Source organism: Chaetodon auriga, chromosome 6 (assembly GCF_051107435.1).
Source record: "Chaetodon auriga isolate fChaAug3 chromosome 6, fChaAug3.hap1, whole genome shotgun sequence".
Classification (NCBI taxonomy): Eukaryota; Metazoa; Chordata; class Actinopteri; order Chaetodontiformes; family Chaetodontidae; genus Chaetodon; species Chaetodon auriga.
In genome coordinates, this window is record NC_135079.1 from 28080367 (window position 1) to 28102383 (window position 22017).

Sequence of the window (22017 nt, forward strand, 5' to 3'; positions counted from 1 at the left end):
GAGCGCGCCACGGCGGTGACAGTCGCCATTTTATTTTGAAAATCAAACAGAGCTGGAGGCAGAACGATCCTTCCATTTCGATAAGTTTGTTGAAGGAAACAAGAAGGCATGAACATTTGAATTACTTTCTTGGGAGCACGGTGAGATTGATACTATATTTGGGAAACAGCCGACGATAGGTTAATATAGAACACACAATTAAAGAGATCAATACAGAGAATGGACTTTAGCCACTACCGTGGTGAAGGTGTATTAGCTGAAAAGCAGCTGTCATATTGGTGCCATCAAGAAACTAATAATTCCTTAATTCAGCAACGTCTCTTGTTAGTCATACGTAGTTATATGTAACTATATTGTAAAATTGTTGCTAGACACGACATGGACATCGGATAGGTGTAAGGGTTACGCCTCATTACAAGATAGTTAGTGTTTGCAACTAGCCACACCGTTAGCGATTCCATAGATTAGTCCTAGCCCGTACGAAGGAGCTAACGTTAACAAGGTTATGCTAACGTTAGCGGGCAGGGTCGCGCAAAACCCATCCGCAATACTTGCGGCCTTCGCGCTCCTGATCAAGGTATGTTTAACGGTTTCGAAGCCCTATTAACCGGATAGGTAGTTAATAAGTCAATTAAAATTAGTAAAAAAAAAAAAACAAAAAAAAACGGGTTTTGCCGGTTCATACACGCGCTTGAAACGGGCTCTTTTTTGCAAATGTTAGCTCACGTAAATGCTATTGTGATAGCATTGGCCCGAAGCCTACAGGGAGTTGGTAATATTTCACAGAGGTTAATGGTAACGTAGATAAAGACCACAGGTGGGTTATGCTGATGAGAACAGTGCATATGTAAGAAAGGCCGAAAGCATGACTTGGTAAACGATAGTGTATTATAAATATTGTGGCTACGTTTTTTTTAAATATAAGTTAACATGTTGGCCAACGTTTACTGAAACTTCTGCCTAGCAAGTGTTTACCAGCGTCATGGCGATTTTAACTTACGTTGTTAGGTTGCCTCACTTGCTACAGGAGTGAGGTCCCCCAGATGTTTTAAATCAATTAACTGACGTAACTTAGTAACATATTATTAAGACAACTCCATTTTTTTGATTTCGCGCAGTGACTTGTAGTTAAGCTTGCGTGCAGTTTTAGTCAAGATTTGCTAACCTGCATTAGCTTGTTCTTTGTTCGAGTCGATGAATCTAAGTATTTTTGCCCATTAACCACGTGCAATTCCTCGTTACTTGCATTTAATGCTACTTGTGGTGATTGTTAAAGTTGCGAGTCATTGTGTTTTATTGTAAAGGCAGAAGTTGATTACTTCTGTGTGCAACTAAACTAGCTTTGAATCTGTGTGCCCGATAGTTGGGCACAGTCGAGGCCTAGTACAAGCTATTGGCTCGGCAAGTTTATATAATAAAACAACAGCTCTGCCAAGACAGCGTACAAATAACGTAGCTTAAAGTCACATTGGCCGTAGTTTGAGACTTAAGTAGCAAACAAATTCTCCGACATCGGACCATAAAACATATTTCGCTGCACATTTGGGCGTGTTAAGCACACAGGCCTCAAAGCCTGTCACAAAACTTTGTGTTGTCAGTGGATTGTAAATATTATCCTTCGCGACAGTACCACTACAGCACTCCAAGTTTAGTGCATCTCATAAAGGAATTCCTTCTTTTGTTTATCTTGTTCCTACTGCAAAACATTTTCAGCATGTTTAAAATTACTTTATTCTTCATTACAGATGCTGCACCTGATTTTAAACTGAAGGACAGTACCAAGCAGCAGGAGCCACTGATTGGAAAACTCATTTGGAAGCCAACATTTTCACACCTTTTGGGGGGGGGGAGCAGAAGTAACCTATCACTGAAGTGACTAAAGGGGAATAATGGTGATTTTGCGCCGTGCTCGGCCGCCTGCTTCCGCCCCAACCAGCAATGAATCTTGACTCGCTCTCGCTGGCTTTGTCTCAAATCAGCTATTTGGTGGACAATTTAACAAAGAAAAATTACAGAGCCAGCCAGCAAGAAATACAGCATGTAAGTGGTAGCAAATGCATCAAGCACTTAAAAAAGGAAATCTGTCATCAGAGGTGTTGAAATTATGTGAAGTGTCTTAAGATGCCTGCTTGTGTCCACGAAATGTACTGATGTTTGATCTTCTTGTGCTCTCTCAGATTGTTAATCGTCACGGTCCTGAGGCAGACAGGCATCTACTACGCTGTCTCTTCTCCCATGTGGATTTCAGTGGCGATGGTAAAAGCAGTGGCAAGGACTTTCATCAGGTAATTTTTGATAAGAAACACCTTGAAATCCTGGATTTATTTAAGGGTGTGCAATTTCCTAGGATATGCACCCAGCTAGGCGGCAGAAAATGCAGTAATATAATGTTCAAGCATTTAAGAATAAGCACTGATTTCTGGAAAATAAGTTACTGTTTAGAAGTAAAACAGTATGAGACACTGATTCTTGCAGTGTTCCAACTTTTTTTTTTTACCTTATGTTGACAGTGGACAGCTTTACCCAACGTGAACTATGGAGATCCAGTGAGAATAGCAGCTTGTAGCAGTAAATGGGCTAATGGAGACAGGATGTCCTTTACATACATAGCATATAGTCAATCCTTTTAGATGATGAGAGGTGCTGGATGCCTGTTATGGGTGGTATAAAAAAAAAAAAAGCAGCTATGTGTTTTCAAGAATCTCAACTATTGCTTAAATTCAAGAGCTTATTTAATGAGATAACATCCCATAGGTGTGGATAATGAAAAAAAATCAATAAGGGCTGTTAGAAAGAAAGCCTAAGGCCTGTTTTAAACTAGATGGCTGCTTAGAATTATTTTTTAAAATTTGTTTTACAAAATATTGAAACTTCACGAAAGAATGTTATTGTTTTTGATTGAGTTACAGTCCTAGAATATAACAGTTGACAAACTTTACTTTTATGACTAACACTTAGTGTTCAGTGTAATATGCACTTTTACACATCCACTGTGACTGTTTCACATGTCTTTTCCACAAGTGAAGGGGCAAGCAAAATATGCACTAAAAGTCAAAAGACCCCTTACACTCAGTACAGATAGGTTTAATGATATTCTTTTGCCAGCTTGACCAAATTCTATATTCCTCATTAATCCAGCAACAGTAATGCAGTAAAAAAGAAAAACATTCACCATGTTATTAAAATACAGGTGTCAGACAAGGTCTGATATATTGAACATGCACAAGTCACAACTTGGCAATCAAGCAATTTCCTTGGATTTCAGTGCACAGTGAAAACTCTGTGAAATATTTAAAGAATGGCAGCTGTTGGTGTTTGTGTAGGGCCCTATGAAACCCATTTATATTTTTTCCAATTTCTGTTTTATTTGTTCCCAAATTCCCTGTTTTTCATCACAGCCCCATTTCCAAAAAAGTTGTAAAACATAGATACAGAATATTTGAGGATTTGCAAAACATTGAAACCCCAAATTTAATTGAAAATAGCAATAGCAGCTGAAATCTTTTAGTAAATGCTGACAATCAGACACAATCCACAGATGTGCATATTTTTTTCTTTTTGTCTTATTTCAGAAACTAGAGAATTATGCACCACTATGCTAAAAGCAGTCAACCTAGGGGAAACACTGCTGCAATTCTGGTGTCATTTTCATAATTGAGTAGACGTGTGCCGAATGTATGTCTTTCTTATTCATCACCTGCCTCTGTTCTCCCTACTTTCTTCTCCAAGACACAATTTCTGATCCAGGAGTGTGTGTCGCTGATCTCAAAGCCAAACTTTATCTCTACTCTTTGTTACGCCATTGACAATCCCCTGCACTACCAGAAGGTAAGATGCCAGATTTTTGATAATATTGCTGTGGTGGCCTGAATGTATATCACCCTTATTGATAGAAAACGTCTGAGTGGACTGAGGACATACTACTAAAGCAAGATAGAAAATATAGTTTGCAAGTGCATACAGAGTCTTAAATTTCAATTATCAGAGGTTACATTTAGCCAAATCAAAAACCTACATTTATCATTTCTCCCTCTTTACAAAAAGGCACTGACTCTTAGTTGACATATCAGGATGTAACTAACTTAGACATCAACTCAGACACCCACGCGTGTAGAGACGTGTTGCAGATTGGTATGAATAGAAAAATTACTGTGTATGTACAATCTTTATGAAGTTGCTTTGAAAGTGAAACTGTCTTTCAGAGTTTGAAGCCATCAGCCCACGTATTCACTCAGCTGAGTAAAGTTCTTAAGCTCAGCAAGGTCCAAGAGGTAAGCCACCTGTGCAATGGAATTAATTGTGAACCATGTAATACAAAATACAGACTGTCACACAAGAGTCAGACATTTGACATTTTAATTTATTCATTTATTTCCCAGGTGATATTTGGTCTTGCTTTGCTCAACTCCTGCAACGCAGACCTTCGTGGTTTTGGTAAGTAATTCTAATTAGAGCCTGACATATTCAAACCTGTCGCAAACAAGATCTGAAACTAGGACTGTCGACAAATACTCTAGATTTGACTTTATATTCGAGTTGTATAAACATCTGTACATTCGACTGCGGGGTGGGGGAGAGAAATCAGCAACTGTTCACGGACCAACAAATTCATGAATTTCTATAATGAACAAATGAACTTACAATGACCAAAGACAAGCCATCACCCATGGAATACTGGTGAGTGATATTTTAAATCCATGTTGGATGTTGCATTTGCAGACTATTTACAACTGCCATCACCATGGCACAAGGAACAAAAGATTTTAAGAAATGAAGCAGTCGTACAGCATGGATGTGCTGAAAAATGTCTAAGTTTTGAGTTTTATACATACCACCAAATATCTTCTTTCTTATATCTCTAATAGGGTTTTGTTTTTTTGGTCATAGAAATAACATATGCATTACTAATTCCACAATCTGCGCTTATTAAAAGGAGAAACCCGAACAAAACTTGTCAGTGTGATTGGTAAGCATTATGAACAGTTTAAACACTGTTTATAATAAAGTATGTAATAACTGATTATCTGTCCTAGATTGAAGCAAGATTTGAAATTCACGATCTGCACAAACATACAGTCTGTACAGGCCAGTAGTGTGTTTGTGGCAAAAGTGAAGATGAAAAAATTATTAAATTATTTATTGGTAAGCTACGTTTTGTTCATTAATTGCATTTCAAAAATAGTAGTTGGCATTCTCCTTTAGGGCTCTCAAATTTGGCCAAAAATGACATTCAAATATTCCCTAAAAAAACAAAAAAACACATAGGTTTGAGCAATTTGAATATCTTGTTTTTGCACATTGTGGAAACCAATACAATGAAAGCCATGCTACTTGTATTTTATTTCAATATAAATGTTTTTTAAGAGATCTACATGCCTACACATTATAAAATAAATAATGTCCTCTACCGTGTTGAATTATGTGCTTTTTTCAGCTTGACCTAAATTTAATTTTAAGTTAATGAAAGTGAGGCGCACGCATCCTGGAAGACTTCTATGTCCTGGACAAATGGGAGTAATTTGGGTCAATTATTATCTGATTATGGACCCTATTTTCCCATCTTTTTGTGTCCAAGTGACTAATGGAGACAAGAACTTCTTAGGTTTTTTCAGTATTTTAATGAGAGCGCAGCAGCCGGCAGCCACAAAACATGCTGCAATTTAATTCTTCCGGATGTTTTGTGCACTGCCAATTTACGTCTACTAAAAGTGTTTGTGTTTTTTAACTGACAGCTCAGACTGTTGTGAAGAAGTGTTGGACGACATTATGGAAAGGATACTTAGAAAGATACTTTCTTTTTAAACAGTAAGATCCATTTTGTTAAACCAGAAACGGCTGTTCTATTGCTCTCACCAAAGCCACAAGACACCTTTGAAAGAAAAAGTGATTTTATTGTTGTAAAGCTCATTCAAACACGACAAAAACAGAATAAAACTGACCAAAACCTTCTTGGTTAGTCCTCCCAGTGTTCCAACAATCATCACTAACTCTGTTTGAAATAAACTCTTGATTCAGCGATTCAGAAGAGGAGCGAGAGGGCGGACATCATAGGGGCAGCGGGGGGGAAAAGTGCATTGACCCGGAATGTTTAATATTTTCACATCTAGCTCAGGAATTATTTTCATAGGGAATTATGACAGGAGAGACTTAAATATATAGGACTTCAACAGATTTTCCTGATTCAAAAAAACAAAACAAAAGAGTAATTACTGGAGAGTACGAACTGGTTTTGTGACTCCTGCTGTGAGTACAGCCACTGCAGTGGTGCTGTTTTTATTCCCCCCACATTCCATTATTAATTTCCACCATCGAATGTATGGATTTTGTAACAATTCGACTATAAATTTGAATTTAAAATATTTGTGTGACTTGAAATAATTGTTGATGACCACACCACTTTAAAAAGACGATATTGTGTTTTTAGGGTTGGTTTGTCAATACAAAGGGAAGTATATATAAGCAAGTCCGTGGTTTCTTAATTAGGTGGTTTTGACTGTTTCTTAGCTGCGCAGTTCATCAAGCAAAAACTTCCAGACCTCCTGCGGTCATACGTTGACGCAGACCTTGGAGGAAACCAGGAAGGTGGCTTCCAAGACATTGCCATAGAGGTCTTGCACCTACTGCTCTCCCATCTACTGTTTGGCCAGAAGGGGGCCAGTGGGGTAGGGCAAGAACAGATTGACGCCTTTCTGAAGACACTTTGTCGAGGTATGGGGGATAAACACAAATTTTTTACCATCATCTGTGTCAAATCCAGAAGCATTCCAATACCTGCAGTTGAAAATATGAGGCTTTGTTAGACTGAATAGAACGGGTACAATCTTGTGCCACATTTGTTTATTTAATTGTGTGTTGTGTTTCAGATTTCCCTCAGGAGCGCTGCCCTGTGGTGCTCGCACCACTGCTGTACCCTGAAAAACGGGACATTCTCATGGACAGGATTCTGCCAGACTCGGGGGAGTTAGCTAAGACCATGATGGAGAGTTCTCTTGCAGAATTCATGCAAGAAGTTGGCTATGGCTTCTGTGCAAGGTGAATTTATGTTTAAATTCTTTTAAGCCACATCCACAACTAACTGCTACATTCAAATATGTTTTTAAAGGGGACAGGAAACACTTAACAAAGTTTACAAAAATTAATGCAAGGTTTTCCACACCAAAACATTAGCCAATGCCTAACATTGTTAGTAAGCTGTAAGAAGAGAAATTAACTCCCAAAGTTTATGTTCTCAAACACGGGCACCGCCATATTGTCTTGGCATAGAGCATGACGTCACAAGGTTGGTTGGATCCAGGTCTTTCAATACTCCGCTTATGACAACAGTGACAAAATGGAATCACGAAGAAAGAAGAACTGCAAGTGATGTCATTTTTGTATCACCTCAGGCTGTAGCAATGTATTCACAGAATGAAAAACTACAGCAAGACTGTACATTTTCATGTTTTGCCATTAAAGGGGCAATTGGTTCTCCGTCGCTGGTTAGCTGCTCTAAAACGCCAGAGTCTCTGTCTCAGTCCTGCAGGTCGGGTTTGCAGCAAGCACTTTGTAAATGAGGACTACATGGAAGAGGACGCTTTTGAATTAGGTGTACAGGTGACTCATAAAACAAACTGCTCCATCTGTGTTTGATTTTTCGTCTTACAGTGTCAGGTCCACAGACCGCCCGACACAGTCCGACGGCAGTAATGAGGCGGCTGTGCGTCGTAAGGCAAGAGCACAACACCGTGCCGTTGTGGCAGAGCAGGGAGAGAAAGGCTAGCTGGTGGAGATCGCTAGTACTATGCACAACTAATCAAACTGTGCTCATACGTCTAGGTCATTAAAATGGAAACTGACTGCAGTGGCTATAGCATGCACTGTCCTGTGTGCGTGCGGTTTGTGCGCGGACGACGCCATCTATTAGTCATAACCATTACATCGTCAGCCGTAAAGCCGGCGCGTTTATGCGGCACAGCTAAAAAAAATAAAAGCTCACTATCTACAATATAATTTGCCTTTTATTCCTGCTAACACTGTGTAATTTTAATGGACCACTGATACAAGCAGCACATTTTTCCAGTGATGGCAGGCTTAAAAAATACTGCGGCATAATTACTACATAATAATTACAATGATAATTTCACTTCATTTTATACAATAATAAACATCAAACAATCAATTCATATAATTAATAAAACACTCATTCATGATTCTAGATTACTTTATTGTTCCCATACACAAAAAAATCAGTTAAAAACTATTTTCAATCCATGTTAAATCTATAAGTAACTTATATGGATTCTAATTTATCGTTAGAGACCCACTCAGTCTGCGATCAGTGTACAATGCCTCATTGTCTCAACCATCACATCATCTGCAGCCACAGGATCCACATTTTCAATCCGCCATCCACGTAGTTGATTCCACACTCCTCAATGTTGGGGTGACAGGACGCTGCAAAGTACGCAAAGTACCTGTAGTATCATGTGAAAAAACCACAGGTGGGCGTCCTCTGCATCCTAGAGGGATGAGACAAGTAAGCTAAGGTTAACTAGCTTACGCTCTTTTTTAAGTTAGTCCGTTTACTAATGTGGCGCTAGCATGGTAACACCACAATAAACCTAACGTTACCTCACTGGTAAACTTACTGGTACGACATTAGTCAGCTGGTTCACTAGCTAGTTAGTGTGTGGCGTTACACTGCATGAGTTCGCTGCGGCATTACAGCTACACGGGTCAGCTAATTAGCCAGTGAGCTGGTTGGCTAATGACACGCTAGCAGGTTTACAATCATTCAAGATTCAAGATTGCTTTTATTGTCATTGAGCATGGCCATGTCAATGAAATTTTCGTTGCAACCCCCGTGTGAAAAAGAAAAGATAATAAGAGAAAATAAAATTAGATGAAACACATCTAGATAAAATAAACTCACAGATAACATAAATTCACAAATAAGATAAGAAATAAGATAATCATGGCACACAAGTAACGTAGCATGACCTGCAATTTTGATAAGGACATTAGTCAGTGAACTATAATGCTGGCTAGAGCAGACTGTATTCTGGACATGATGGTCTTTCAATCAGTCGAGCCTTTCCAGCTCAGCCGCTAACGTTACCGTTAAATTACCTGCTGTTAACGGGCGCACCACGGTCTCGGCACGGACGTCTTTCAATAAAAGCATGGCCACTTCCCTCTCGCAGCAGAGCATCTGGTAGGTGCGGGATAAAGTGATGCAGGGAAGATCCCCCAGAAGATAACCCATGTCCGCCTCCCAACAACAAATGCACTATGTCGGGGTGGGCTATTCCCTGCAATGTCCACACCTGCACCACACTGTGTTGTCCACTGTCTCAGCACCAGCAGAAGCCATCAGCTGCTCTTCCTCCAAAACAACCCGTGGCTGTGTTTGTCTACTCATTGGCCCGAAGGCGTATGCCATCGGGTGTGATGGCATCGCTTCAAAATTCCGCTCAATTTCCGCTTCCATTGTTTCTTCGTACTACCAAGCTAGCATGTATACAACCTGATCCAACCAACCAACCTCGTGATGTAGCTAATGACGCAAAAACAACATGGCGGCACACTATTGCTGAAGGAGTTGATCAGCACGAAAGAAAAACGCTTCTAATTTTATGTAGAAGCACTTTCCATCTTTAAAAAAATCACGGACGTATTCCCACACACTTAATTTTGTGTGAAATGAATAAAAATCGGGGTGTTTCATGTCCTCTTTAAAATCATCTTGTGTTTACAGAACCCTTTTTAACGTATATCCAGTGAAATCAGTGTAATCATGTCAAAGACCACTTAAGGTATATGCAGACTGCATATAACTGGATACCAAAGTGCTAATGCCTAGTAGTTGACTGACACTGAATACAAATCTCACAGACACCTTTTGTCATACTACACAATTTTGCAGCAACAGATGTGTTAAAATGGGGAAAATATTAGAGCTAAGAACACTATGACTATGTTGTCACTAATACAATTTCGTTGTGATGGTTATTGATATATGATATATGAATTTTTAAACGTGATGAATCATAGTCAACACTGACTAGCTATCTGCCTCTCCAGTCTAGATGAGTGCAGAAACATAATCCTCCAGTATGGAGTGAGAGAGGTGACAGCCAGCCAGGTAGCCCGGGTCCTGGGCATGATGGCTCGTACCCACTCTGGCCTAACTGATGGCATCCCACTACAGGTGAGTTTGCTTTTTTGATGCAACGGACATTGCAAGTCAAAAGTCCAATGTCACTTTAGCTGCTTTAGCTTAGTTTACTGGACCAAATCAAAAATCGCATACTATTCAGGGCTCTACACTAACTTTTCCACTGGTAGCACTGGTGCGACCAACTTTCTCAGTTGGTCGCACCAGCACATGATTTTCCTATGAACTGGGCACATGCCTTGTCATTGGCATAGGTTGGGTTCACATTCAGCCCGTTTTTTTTTCATCAGTGCGATCTGGGATTTGAATTGTGTGAACTCGAGTTCCTCTTTCACTATGTTAAAGGCAGTGTTAAACTTAATGACCATTTCGTTCTCTTCTGTTGAGCGATTACTCTCATCCATCCGCTGAAAAAAAGTCGGGAGGGGCTCAGTGTTTCGGGTGATGCATTGGTCCCGACAGGTTTTGTGTTTTATGCTGGCGTTGTGTAACTTCACAGTTTCCAGCTTAAATTGTGACGACCCCGTAACAAATTTTTTTTTTTTTGAAAAAATCAGCAATAGACCCCTTCATTTTTGAGAATAGCGAAACGCTAGTCTTGGTGTCTTGAAGTTCTGTGCGCTGCGCGTGTACGCGACGGCTTATGTGCACGCGACGGCGCTGTCTCAACAGGAGAGAGTGCAGGTGGAGGCGGCTGACTAAACCAGTGAAAAAAAGGACGACTTTCAACCACAATGTCTAACACAGAGCCATAAAACTGATGCGCTCGCACGAACGCGACCAGATGAAATTCTTACTCGCAAACTCTGAAAAAAAGGTTGCATATGCAACCATTTTGGTCGCAGTCTCGAGCCCTGCTATTTCTTTTTAGTTTTAGTCCATTTATGTTGACACACTTACTGCAAACAACGTGGTGTAAAAGTGGTGAATCTAGGTTTGCGTTGTCTGGGTTTTACTTAGTTTCATGGAAAAATATCCACAGATAATGAAAGGAATAGGATCAGTTTGAACAGACTTTCACTGATTTTTATGTTACCTGGATCTGCTAGGTTAACTTTGTCTTTCGTCTACAGTGGATTAATCAGAGCTTTTAGCTGGTAATACCTTCATATGACGATTGCGAAGAGCAGCTCAGACTTGCACATACAGTGAATGTTCTGGCTGTAAAATCATAACATTGAAGGGTAGGAATTACACATCAGCCAAATGGCCAGTGCTGTGGATACTGTGGGTGTGACCATAATTCCCCTTCTACAGCACTGCCAGTTTGGCATGCCCTGTCTTGAACTGGCCATTGTGCCCTTAAAGTAAAGTTGCAGATTTCCTCATTTAAAACTCCATGTGATTCAGCAAATGCATAAACTCATGATTCCCAGTGTCTCCATCATCATCATGACCTAAATTAGACTAAAATGCTCCATAAAGCTAAAAACTTTGTAATACGAAAGGAGTTGCTCCTTGTGTCATATCGCAATCATTTAAGAAAGACTTTATTAGTCACACACTACATGCACATGCACACACACGCCATGCTTTGGTGAAATTCTTCCTCAGTTTTTGACCCATCCTGGTCCTTCCTCCGTGGCAGACCAGGAGCGGTGGGCAGCCGGCTGGCACCCAGTTTCTTCTTCGTCACCATTGGTCAGGTAGTGATCTTTAGAGGAGGGTTTTGTTTTTTATGGAGGATACCCCCTGGTGAACATGAGGAGAACATGCAAACTCCACACAGAAAGGCCACTTTAAGGGGCAGCAGGCACCGAAGACATGGTGGAGGACACACCCTCAGCACCCACAGTGCCCCAGGTGGGAGTCGAACCCGGGAACTTCTACCTGTGAGGTGTCAGTGTTGCCAGTGTCCCACCGTGCCACCATTTAATGCAATAACTTTGATATTCAAAATGTTGGTTCCAGTTGTTTTGAGTGTACAGAGTTCTAAACATTTCAGTAAGTCAGAGCTTAAATTGTCTCTTCTTTTTCTTTTGCTCTTACAGTCCATCTCTGCTCCAGGAAGTGGTATCTGGAGTGATGGTAAAGATAAGAATGATGGCTCACAGGCACACACGTGGAATGTTGAGGTACTCATCGATGTTGTTAAAGAAGTGGTAAGTGAACCATCAGTTCATCTTAAATAGTGAGGCGTAACTTTTTGGGGACAAAATGTGTTTAATGTATATTAATTTCCACGCAGTACCACTGACAACACGGACACACATATATATATATGTGTGTGTGTGTGTGTGTGTGTGTGTGTGTATATATGTTTCTATATATCTTTTTATAGAGATATAGATATATATATGCATAACAGTTTGATTGGCAAGAATGAATGTATTGTGCAGAAAATGTCAACTCCACGTTAGCACTCAAAATTTGATGGCATTTCTTCTACATGAACATGTTACATTATCCAGTGGTCTTAAGTCTGATTGACACTTATGTACCCAGCATTTTATATTGTCACTTTGGGATTACATTTTGCCAAATTCTCCATCAGTGCGCAAGGTAATGCATAAATTAGCCCGTGATAAACCTGACACTGAAGGTTGGGTTGCAGAGATCTTTTCTCTTTTTTGGACCAGGTTATTTTTGAAAACTAATGAGCTTTCACTTGTCTTTTTTGTCTTTGCCCTAGAATCCCAACCTGAACTTCAAAGAGGTTACATACGAGCTGGACCACCCAGGTTTTATAATCCGGGACAGTAAAGGCCTGCATATAGTGGTGTATGGCATTCAGAGGGGCCTAGGCATGGAGGTCTTCCCTGTTGATCTCATCTATCGGCCATGGAAACATGCTGAGGGACAGGTGACTGACCAATATTTGATCCATCAGGATGATGTGATTTCATGAGTGTTTAATCAAAGTAGGAAAGTTGATTGAATGGAATTGTTGGTATCAAAAACGAGTGAAATTAAAAGATTAAAAAAGAACAGTGCCAAGTAGTAATTGTTTTGTGTCTAGACACAGAGCGGTGTGAATGCTTAAGGTTGAGCCTTGTTTTCCCTCTTTAAATGTCTAATTGCTCTCTTTCTGTTCGTAGTTGTCCTTCATTCAGCACTCCCTGATGAGCCCAGAAGTGTTTTGCTTTGCTGACTACCCTTGCCATACTGTCGCCATTGACATCCTTAAGGCCCCACCAGAGGACGACAATAGGGAGATTGCCACTTGGTACGGAGTGTGGCCATTATGTTGAAGGGTGTAACAGTTAGTTATTTCTCCTTACTGGGTATAGTTTTGAAATATACAGACCTTGTTTTAACAGTGCCACCAATTGTTTCCTATTCCTCATGCCACTCAACTGTCAAGCAGTGCATTACCTAGTGTGTTCTTCAAATATATCATGATAATAAAAAACATTATTGTCAAACATGCATTGTATGGATATGTTTCTCTCGGCATATTATAGAAGAGGCATAGTTGGACTGACTGCCTTTGGATCAGTGTAGATTTTTTGAGGTTACAGGCCTGATGCTATTGTGCTACAGTGTGTTTGACTGATTGTCTTTACCTCTTCACAGGAAAAGTCTGGACCTGGTGGAAAGCCTGCTTAGGTTGTCTGAGGTCGGCCAGTATGAGCAGGTGAAGCAGCTGTTTGGTTTTCCAATCAAGCACTGCCCAGACATGTTGGTGCTGGCATTGCTGCAGATCTCCACCTCCTGGCACACACTGCGCCATGAGCTCATCTCTACCCTAATGCCCATCTTTCTGGGCAATCACCCTAACTCTGCCATTATTCTACACTACGCCTGGCATGGACAGGTTGGTATTAGAAACTGTCTTGCTGTTAAAGCTTGCTGATTTGAAGTCAAGAGCTTGTTTTTTGTTTAGTTTTTTTTTTTTTGAAGATTATTTGTTGTCTTGCTTAGTTTCCCATTAAGTATTGTGTTTTTGTCTTGATTATATTCTTTTAAAACATGTACTTATAAAACCTGGTGGTTCTTTTTCCAGGGACAGTCTCCCTCCATTCGTCAGTTAATTATGCATTCAATGGCTGAGTGGTACATGAGAGGGGAACAGTATGACCAGGCCAAACTGTCTCGCATCCTTGATGTGGCCCAGGACTTAAAGGTTTGTCAGAATGATATTGATATGTGGCCTTCTCTGAAAATTAAAACCCTAAAGGGAAAGCAGAGTAACTAGGCAAAAGTATTGTGGCACACTAGACTGTTGCATTGAATAATATCCCTCCATGATTTTTTTTTAACAGTTTACTGGTTTTAGTCAACATTACATTGAAATAAGACAAATTGGTGGATAAAGGGGCATATATGCCCTGTGGTGGTTGTAGCTTTATCTGGAACAGATTTAACATTTTTGTGAAGGTCAGTTAGCCAGCATGTTTTTTGTTTCATTTTTTCCCTCCAGTCTCTCTCAATGTTGCTGAATGGTACTCCATTTGCCTTTGTAATTGACCTTGCTGCACTTGCCTCTCGCCGTGAATACCTCAAACTTGATAAATGGCTGACTGACAAAATCAGAGAGCATGGAGTAAGTCTTCCAATTAATTTACATGTAGTCATTCTCAAATGTTTGTCATTGTGTTTTGAGAATTCTTCCTTAAGAATACTGTATTTTACAAGAATTTTGTGTTGGTCAGGAACCTTTTATCCAGGCGTGTGTGACATTTCTGAAGAGGCGTTGTCCATCCATTATGGGGGGTCTGGCTCCAGATAAGGAACAGCCCAAAAGCGCCCAGCTACCCCCAGAGACGTTAGCCACCATGCTGGCCTGCCTGCAGTCCTGTGCTGGGTGAGAGGCTATCTGGCTTAGTCTCCATCACTATATAATTAGTTTACCCGTTTTTTAAATTAATTGTCTGTCATTCTTGCTCAGAGTGAAACCCAGCTTTAGTTGTACGTGATGGTATTTTGACCATATAAGACTGATCATCTTAAGAATGTGTTGTATATCCCAGTAAAGCTATAGACATTGTCACCCTTCCATACAGTGTTATCTTTTTTTAAGATTTAAGATTTGTTAAACTGTTTTTTTTTCTCAGAAGCGTGTCCCAGGAGCTGTCAGAGACAATCTTGACCATGGTTGCCAACTGCAGCAATGTAATGAATAAAGCCCGGCAGCCGCCACCAGGGGTGATGCCTAAGGGACGTGCCCCCAGCACCAGCAGCCTGGATGCAATCTCTCCTGTACAGGTATCTTCATGTGAAACAACATCATGCATCTGCAGCCAAACTTTAAAATGCCTTTTCACGATAGAGATTTGTGTCAAGAAAACCGATCTGTAGTCTTAACCCTGCCTCATTCTTTTTCTTGTTCTTTAGATGGATCCTCTGTCTGGCATGGGCTCCTTGAACCTGGGGAGCACAGCCACTTCCCACACTCAAAGCATGCAGGGTTTCCCAACCTCATTGAGTTCAGCTTTCAGCAATCCCCAATCCCCAGCAAAGGCTTTTCCACCACTCTCCAACCCTAACCCCAGCACACCATTTGGGGGCATTGGCAGCCTGTCCTCGCAGCTCCCTGGTATGGACTCTGGTACTATGCTTTTTTATTTTTTTAATATAAGACCAACAAGGAAGACTTATGTTCACACTAAATCAGTCATCATAACCATTTGACTTGATCTTCGTGAATTCAGTGAGAAATGAGAGTGGAACAATTTGTTGTGGTTACACTGTTGCCAAATCAGAATTTTATATGTGCAGTATGTCTCAACAAACTATGGCATAGTTTGGGTTAAATTCTTTACTTTATTAGTTTGTCATCTTGTGAAATTCAGAAAAAGCCACTGGAAAACATTTTAAATTTGGCAGACCACCCTGTATGGTTACTGAATAATTAAGCATATTAAGCTGAACCAAGTTCAGAGGACATAGGATAGCAGTAGTAGTAGTTCAGAAGGGTTAGTTATGTGTGCATAGAAATAATTAATATGTTGTGTTACTTACAGGTCCCTTGGGCTCAGGCATCGGCTCTGGTATTGGCTCTAGTCTGGGGATGCAAACAGTAAACACCGACCCTTTTGCCAGCAGGAAGATGAGCACACCAGGCCTGAACCCACCTACCTTTCAGCAGAGTAAGATGAAGGCCTGTAAGTGGTGGTCGTAGTGGTGTGACTGAGAGCCCCGCCCTGCGCTGCTCAGCACTGTATTTCCTCTGCAGTGACAATGGCTGTCTTGATTCACTTGTTTGTAATGCACCTTAGAGTGCCTCACAAATACAGTTTACAATTTCATTAGTCTTCATGGAAAGCTTTTAAGACTCATGCAGTTTAAAACCTCTTGGAAACACATAGGAGTATGATTTAACTTTCTTTTTCATTTCATGTCATACAAACATCTAAAAAAAAAAATTTTTTTTTTAGCATGGAGGAAATACAGACCAGTCTTCCATTCCTTGTCTGCATATGCTGACAGCCCCACTTGAGTGTAATTTGTCTACTTTTTGAGCATCAAAAAGGGCTCTAACCTGACATAAGTTAGAATGCTTTTTGATTCCTGGTTTATCACTTAACTGCACAATGATTTTCACCAATGAGTTAATTACTTGGCTAATGTTCCGCCAGTTTTGGATTACATCATTGAAGTAAATGACAGTAATGGTTAAAAATGTCTTTTTCTACACTTGTTCCAGCTGACCTTTCTCAGGTGTGGCCCGAGGCAAACCAGCACTTTAGTAAGGAGATAGATGATGAAGCAAACAGCTATTTCCAGCGCATCTACAACCACCCACCTCACCCAACTATGTCTGTGGATGAAGTATGTAGTGACATTATTCATTTGTGTCTGGCAAAAGCACAAACTAATGAAAATCAAACTCGCACAATCTTTCAGGCAATTGTTGTACATTGTCCATATTCTCAGGAATGTTGTGGCTCTTCAAATTAACTTCTCTTCCTCTACATTATTGCCTCTTCACCCACACCCCCACCAGGTACTGGAAATGCTGCAGAGGTTCAAGGATTCAACCATCAAGAGGGAGCGAGAGGTGTTCAATTGCATGCTTCGGAACTTGTTTGAGGAGTACCGATTCTTCCCACAGTATCCAGACAAGGAGCTGCACATCACTGCCTGCCTTTTTGGTGGCATTATCGAAAAGGGTCTTGTGACTTACATGGCCCTGGGCTTGGCCCTCCGATATGTTCTTGAAGCCTTAAGAAAACCCTACGGATCAAAAATGTATTACTTTGGAATTGCTGCCCTAGATAGGTTTAAAAACAGGTACTGGAATGTTTTCTTATGTAAAATGAGTATTAATATGACAAGTCGTCTTATGTGAGGCTAAATTCTCTTATATTTTTAGACTAAAGGACTACCCTCAATATTGTCAACACCTGGCTTCAATTGCCCACTTCTTGCAATTTCCCCACCATTTGCAAGAGGTAATCAGGTTTCCTTAATTTATCTTTCCTCACCATTTTAAAGTCTTACTTTCTCCCAGCTTTGACTACAGAAAATGCATCTTACATACAGATGAATTAAATTTCGCTCTGCACCTTTCAATATCCTGTGTGTGCAGTATATTGAGTATGGCCAACAGTCACGGGACCCTCCGGTGAAGATGCAAGGCTCCATCACCACCCCTGGTAGTCTGGCACTGGCACATGTCCAAGCCCAGGCACAGTCGCAGCAACCTGGTGCCCCCAAAGCTCCACAGCCAGGTCAGCCCAGCACTCTAGTCACCACCACAACGACTACAACCACAGCAGCCAAGACCACCACCATCACAAGACCTACACCCAGCAGCTTCAAGAAGGATGTTCCCGTGAGTTTGGCTTTGTTGATGTCTTAACACTTTAATATATGCCTTGTCAGTGCCTCCACTGGGTATATGTTTTTCTGCACGTAAAATTAATGCACTGTTACAAACTTGCTTGTTATAAAGGTATTTGTTCTTTTTCTACCTGCAGCCCTCCATAAACACAACCAACATTGACACCCTGCTGGTGGCCACTGATCAAACAGAAAGGATTGTAGAGCCTCCAGAGAATGTCCAGGAGAAGATTGCTTTTATTTTCAACAACCTTTCTCAGTCCAACATGACACAGAAGGTAAAGTGAAATAGACCAAACATAAGTCAAGAGCCTTAATGAATCAGTAAAGCTTCTTTAAAACCACATTTGCCTTTTCAGGTTGAGGAGTTGAAAGAGACTGTGAAGGAGGAGTTTATGCCCTGGGTGTCTCAGTACCTGGTGATGAAGCGTGTCAGCATTGAGCCCAACTTCCACAGTCTCTATTCCAACTTTCTGGATACTCTGAAGAACCCAGAGTTTGTCAAGATGGTCCTTAATGAGACTTACAGGAACATCAAGGTAAAACAGTAGGGGATAAGATGCTAACTTGAGCGCTTTAAAATCATTTGCACACAATTGCAGCACTGCTGCATAGTTTTTGAAATACTGACACTTCTCTCCCACGTCTCAATCTTTTAGGTTCTGTTGACTTCTGACAAGGCAGCTGCCAATTTCTCTGATCGCTCACTGCTAAAGAATCTGGGCCACTGGTTGGGCATGATTACACTGGCTAAAAACAAGCCTATCCTTTATACAGTAAGAATTTGTTACATTTTTAGGTGCTGTTTAATTACATGGCAGGTCACTTGTCAGCTTGCATATATTTTTCTCCTTTTCTGAGGATCTGGAAGTGAAATCTCTGCTTTTGGAAGCTTATGTGAAAGGCCAACAGGAGCTTCTGTATGTGGTTCCCTTTGTGGCCAAAGTGTTGGAGTCCAGTTTACGAAGCATGGTGAGTGACATACGCGTAGACCAAGAACTGTCATGTCATTGACAGTGATTTGCACTTCCCTGATTCTGTTGTTTGAGTTTCTTCTGGATTCTTCATAGTGAGTTTAACTTGATGTGTGTGTCTCTGATGTTGTAGGTCTTCAGACCTCAGAACCCCTGGACCATGGCCATCATGAATGTTCTTGCTGAGCTGCATCAGGAACATGACCTCAAGGTAATGTGTTATTCTTCCTATGTAGCCACTTTGCCCCAGGCAGATCATGGAAATACTGGCCTTCTAACTCATACTTAGAAAGGCTACAGCTTAACATTTTCCGGTTTGGTAACAGATATGAGCTAATCATGCTACAAAATAGTAATGTATTTAACTGAACTTCCTGACATAAATACAGCAATATCCAACATTGTCAGATCATATTATTGTCCACAATTTGATCATTATTTATCACTTTCCAAATTCCCTGTCGGGTTTATTAACTATTCTCATAAACCCATTGCCATCATGGGCATAAACCAGCATTCCACTTTCAGCTACTTAAACTGAATATTTGTGGAAAATATTGCTCATATTATTCTTCTTTACTTTACTGCAGCTGAACCTAAAGTTTGAGATTGAAGTTCTGTGTAAGAACCTGTCTCTGGACATCAATGAGCTCAAACCAGGAAATTTGCTGAAGGACAAGGAGAAGCTGAAGAGCCTGGAGGAACAGCTTTCTGCGCCAAAGAAAGAGGCAAAGCCTCCAGAGGAGATGTTGCCTGTTTCTACCACAGGTGGATGCTCTATATTTTCTTAAGCTTTTTGCTGCTTTAGTACTGTGCATCTGAATTTAGAAAGATTTGAGCTACAACCTCAATTTAAGTTGCATATGTTTGCCAGTTTAGCTTTTAACCCCTTACAGACAACTTATTATTTATCTGTTATCTCTTCTATTGACACAAAAGCTACGTTAAGGTTTACATTTATATTATACACTATTAGAAAGCAATGATTCTTGTCAATTGATGAGTGAATCAATTGATCCAAACCATTTCGAGATACAGTCACAACAGGAGGCACAATAAACATCAGACAAACAACTGTTTTTAAAATTGACGCAACATTGAGTCAACTTAGTAATTACGTCTCTGTGTGATCCACAGATCGATAACACTCCGACAGAAATGGTCTGGTAACATTAACAAATATTGAGAAGATCCACTGCAGTAAAAATATTTAATCCAAAACATGATAAGAATCCCCAGAAAGATGATTTCTTTTTTCAAATTAACAGGCATTGTGCTCATCTTTGATTTCAAACATACAGACTGATATTATCTTGTCTCCAGTTGCTCTCTGGAGTGTCAGCCTTCAAATGACACTTAACCAATCATGATCCACCATATGAAGCCGAGCAACCAGAGAAGCTAATAACCTTCTGAGTTGAACAGACAGGCCTCCTTTTCTTCCGTATGAAGATTACGTTATACGCCGATCAAGCATAACATTATGACCACTGACTGAAGTGAATAACACTGATTATCTCTTCATCATGGCACCTGTTAGTGGGTGGGATATATTCGTCAGCAAGTGAACATTTTGTCCTCTGAGTTGATGTGTTTAGAAGCAGGAAGATGGGCAAGCATAAGGATTTGAGCGAGTTTGACGAGGGCCAAATTGTAATGGCTAGACGACTGGGTCAGAGCATCTCCAAAACTGCAGCTCTTGTGGGGTGTTCCCGGTCTGCAGTGGTCAGTATCTATCAAAATGGTCCAAGGAAGGAACCGTGGTGAACCGGCAACAGGGTCATGGGTGGCCAAGGTTCATTGATGCACGTGGGGAGCGAAGGCTGGCCCGTGTGGGCTGATCCAGCAGAAGAGCTACTGTTGCCAAAAAAGTTAAGGTGTCAGAATACACAGCGCATTGCTTTGACATTTATGGGGCTGCATAGTCGCAGACCAGTCAGGGTGCCCATGCTGACCCCTGTCCACTGCCAAAACACCAACAATAGGCATGTGAGCATTAGAACTGGACCACAGAGCAATGAAAGAAGGTGGCCTGGTCTGATGAATCACATTTTCTTTTACATCACATGAATGGCCGGGTGCGTGTGTGTCACTTACCTGGGGAACACATGGCACCAGGATGCACTATGGGAAGAAGGCAAGCCGACGGAGTGTGATGCTTTGGGCAATGTTCTGCTGGGAAACCTTGGGTCCTGCCATCGATGTGGATGTTACTTACACGTACCACCTACCTAAGCATTGTTGCAGGTCATGTACACCCTTTCATGGAAATGGATCTGCTGCCAGTGTTTCCCACAGGATTTTAGGAGACTGTGGTGGGAGGGTCTCTGACCCTCGGGGTTGGGTGTGTGTGTACGTTTTCAAGCCTGATGTATCTCTTTAGGGCATTTTGAGACCACTGAATGTAATATAAATTGCTGTATATGAACATAACAGGTTGGTATCATCCTTAAGAACATACAAAGGCATATCAGGAATATTTCAAATTTAATCTTGAAAAAAAAAACCATGACACAAAGTCATTAATTCATTCACTCACTCATTCAATCAATTGTTAATCTTCAGAAACGCTCTGATTCAGACTGTTTTCTCCCCGTTTTTTTTTTTTTTTTTTTTTTTTACACTTATATCTTTACAAATACAGCAGTAAGAGACCGACTTTCCCTTTTTGTTTTTTCGGCATCAGCCTTGCGATGGGCCCCCTCATAACCGTGGGCCCGGGGCAGCCGCACCCTCTGCCCCCCCGCTGGCTCCGCTACAGCTTTTAAGCCATAACCTCACCCCTCTTCACCGATAAGGCTGTGGCAGAGTCACTGACTCAGTGCTGTCGGATCCCTCTTTTCTTTTTCTTTTCTTTTTCTTTCTCGCCGACGAGAGATATTAAATAATTAATTTCATGTTAATTTTTATAAACGGGTAGAGAGAGAGCACAAACGACAGAGGGATGAGAGAGAGAAATAGCACGAGCGGGAGAGGGAGAAATAGCGGACAAGTAGCTAGCTACCGGGAAATCAGCACCAGGGATAGCGGAAAGTTAGACTCTGTTTGGTATGTTAGAAGTTGACTGGTGCAATGAGATCAGCAACATGGCCGACACTGCTCCGTTATCGAACTTGATACCTGCCCAAAAGAGAAGTTACACTTACCTCACACAATCTT

General features: G+C 40.9%; 1 protein-coding gene across 11 annotated transcripts in view; it reads left to right on the forward strand.

Moving 5' to 3' along the window:
• The window catches only part of cnot1 (CCR4-NOT transcription complex, subunit 1), a 41561-nt gene continuing 19544 nt past the window's right edge, over positions 1-22017 (forward strand). For 2 of the 11 annotated variants that reach the window (XM_076734052.1, XM_076734057.1), the window contains exons 1-29: positions 1-140; positions 1746-2040; positions 2178-2285; positions 3730-3828; positions 4203-4271; positions 4380-4434; positions 6505-6708; positions 6864-7032; positions 10063-10189; positions 12148-12258; positions 12789-12959; positions 13195-13322; positions 13673-13913; positions 14103-14222; positions 14520-14642; positions 14752-14903; positions 15154-15304; positions 15434-15647; positions 16063-16203; positions 16746-16870; positions 17046-17332; positions 17415-17493; positions 17631-17876; positions 18022-18162; positions 18244-18423; positions 18544-18660; positions 18746-18856; positions 18992-19069; positions 19449-19626. In XM_076734052.1, coding sequence (XP_076590167.1) covers positions 1939-2040; positions 2178-2285; positions 3730-3828; positions 4203-4271; positions 4380-4434; positions 6505-6708; positions 6864-7032; positions 10063-10189; positions 12148-12258; positions 12789-12959; positions 13195-13322; positions 13673-13913; positions 14103-14222; positions 14520-14642; positions 14752-14903; positions 15154-15304; positions 15434-15647; positions 16063-16203; positions 16746-16870; positions 17046-17332; positions 17415-17493; positions 17631-17876; positions 18022-18162; positions 18244-18423; positions 18544-18660; positions 18746-18856; positions 18992-19069; positions 19449-19626 — 4027 coding nt within the window. In that variant the 5' untranslated portion in view covers positions 1-140; positions 1746-1938. Of the gene's footprint in view, positions 141-1745; positions 2041-2177; positions 2286-3729; positions 3829-4202; positions 4272-4379; positions 4435-6504; positions 6709-6863; positions 7033-10062; positions 10190-12147; positions 12259-12788; positions 12960-13194; positions 13323-13672; positions 13914-14102; positions 14223-14519; positions 14643-14751; positions 14904-15153; positions 15305-15433; positions 15648-16062; positions 16204-16745; positions 16871-17045; positions 17333-17414; positions 17494-17620; positions 17877-18021; positions 18163-18243; positions 18424-18543; positions 18661-18745; positions 18857-18991; positions 19070-19448; positions 19627-22017 lie in introns of all 11 variants that reach the window. The other 9 variants (XM_076734049.1, XM_076734055.1, XM_076734058.1 and 6 more) reach the window with 7 other exon arrangements.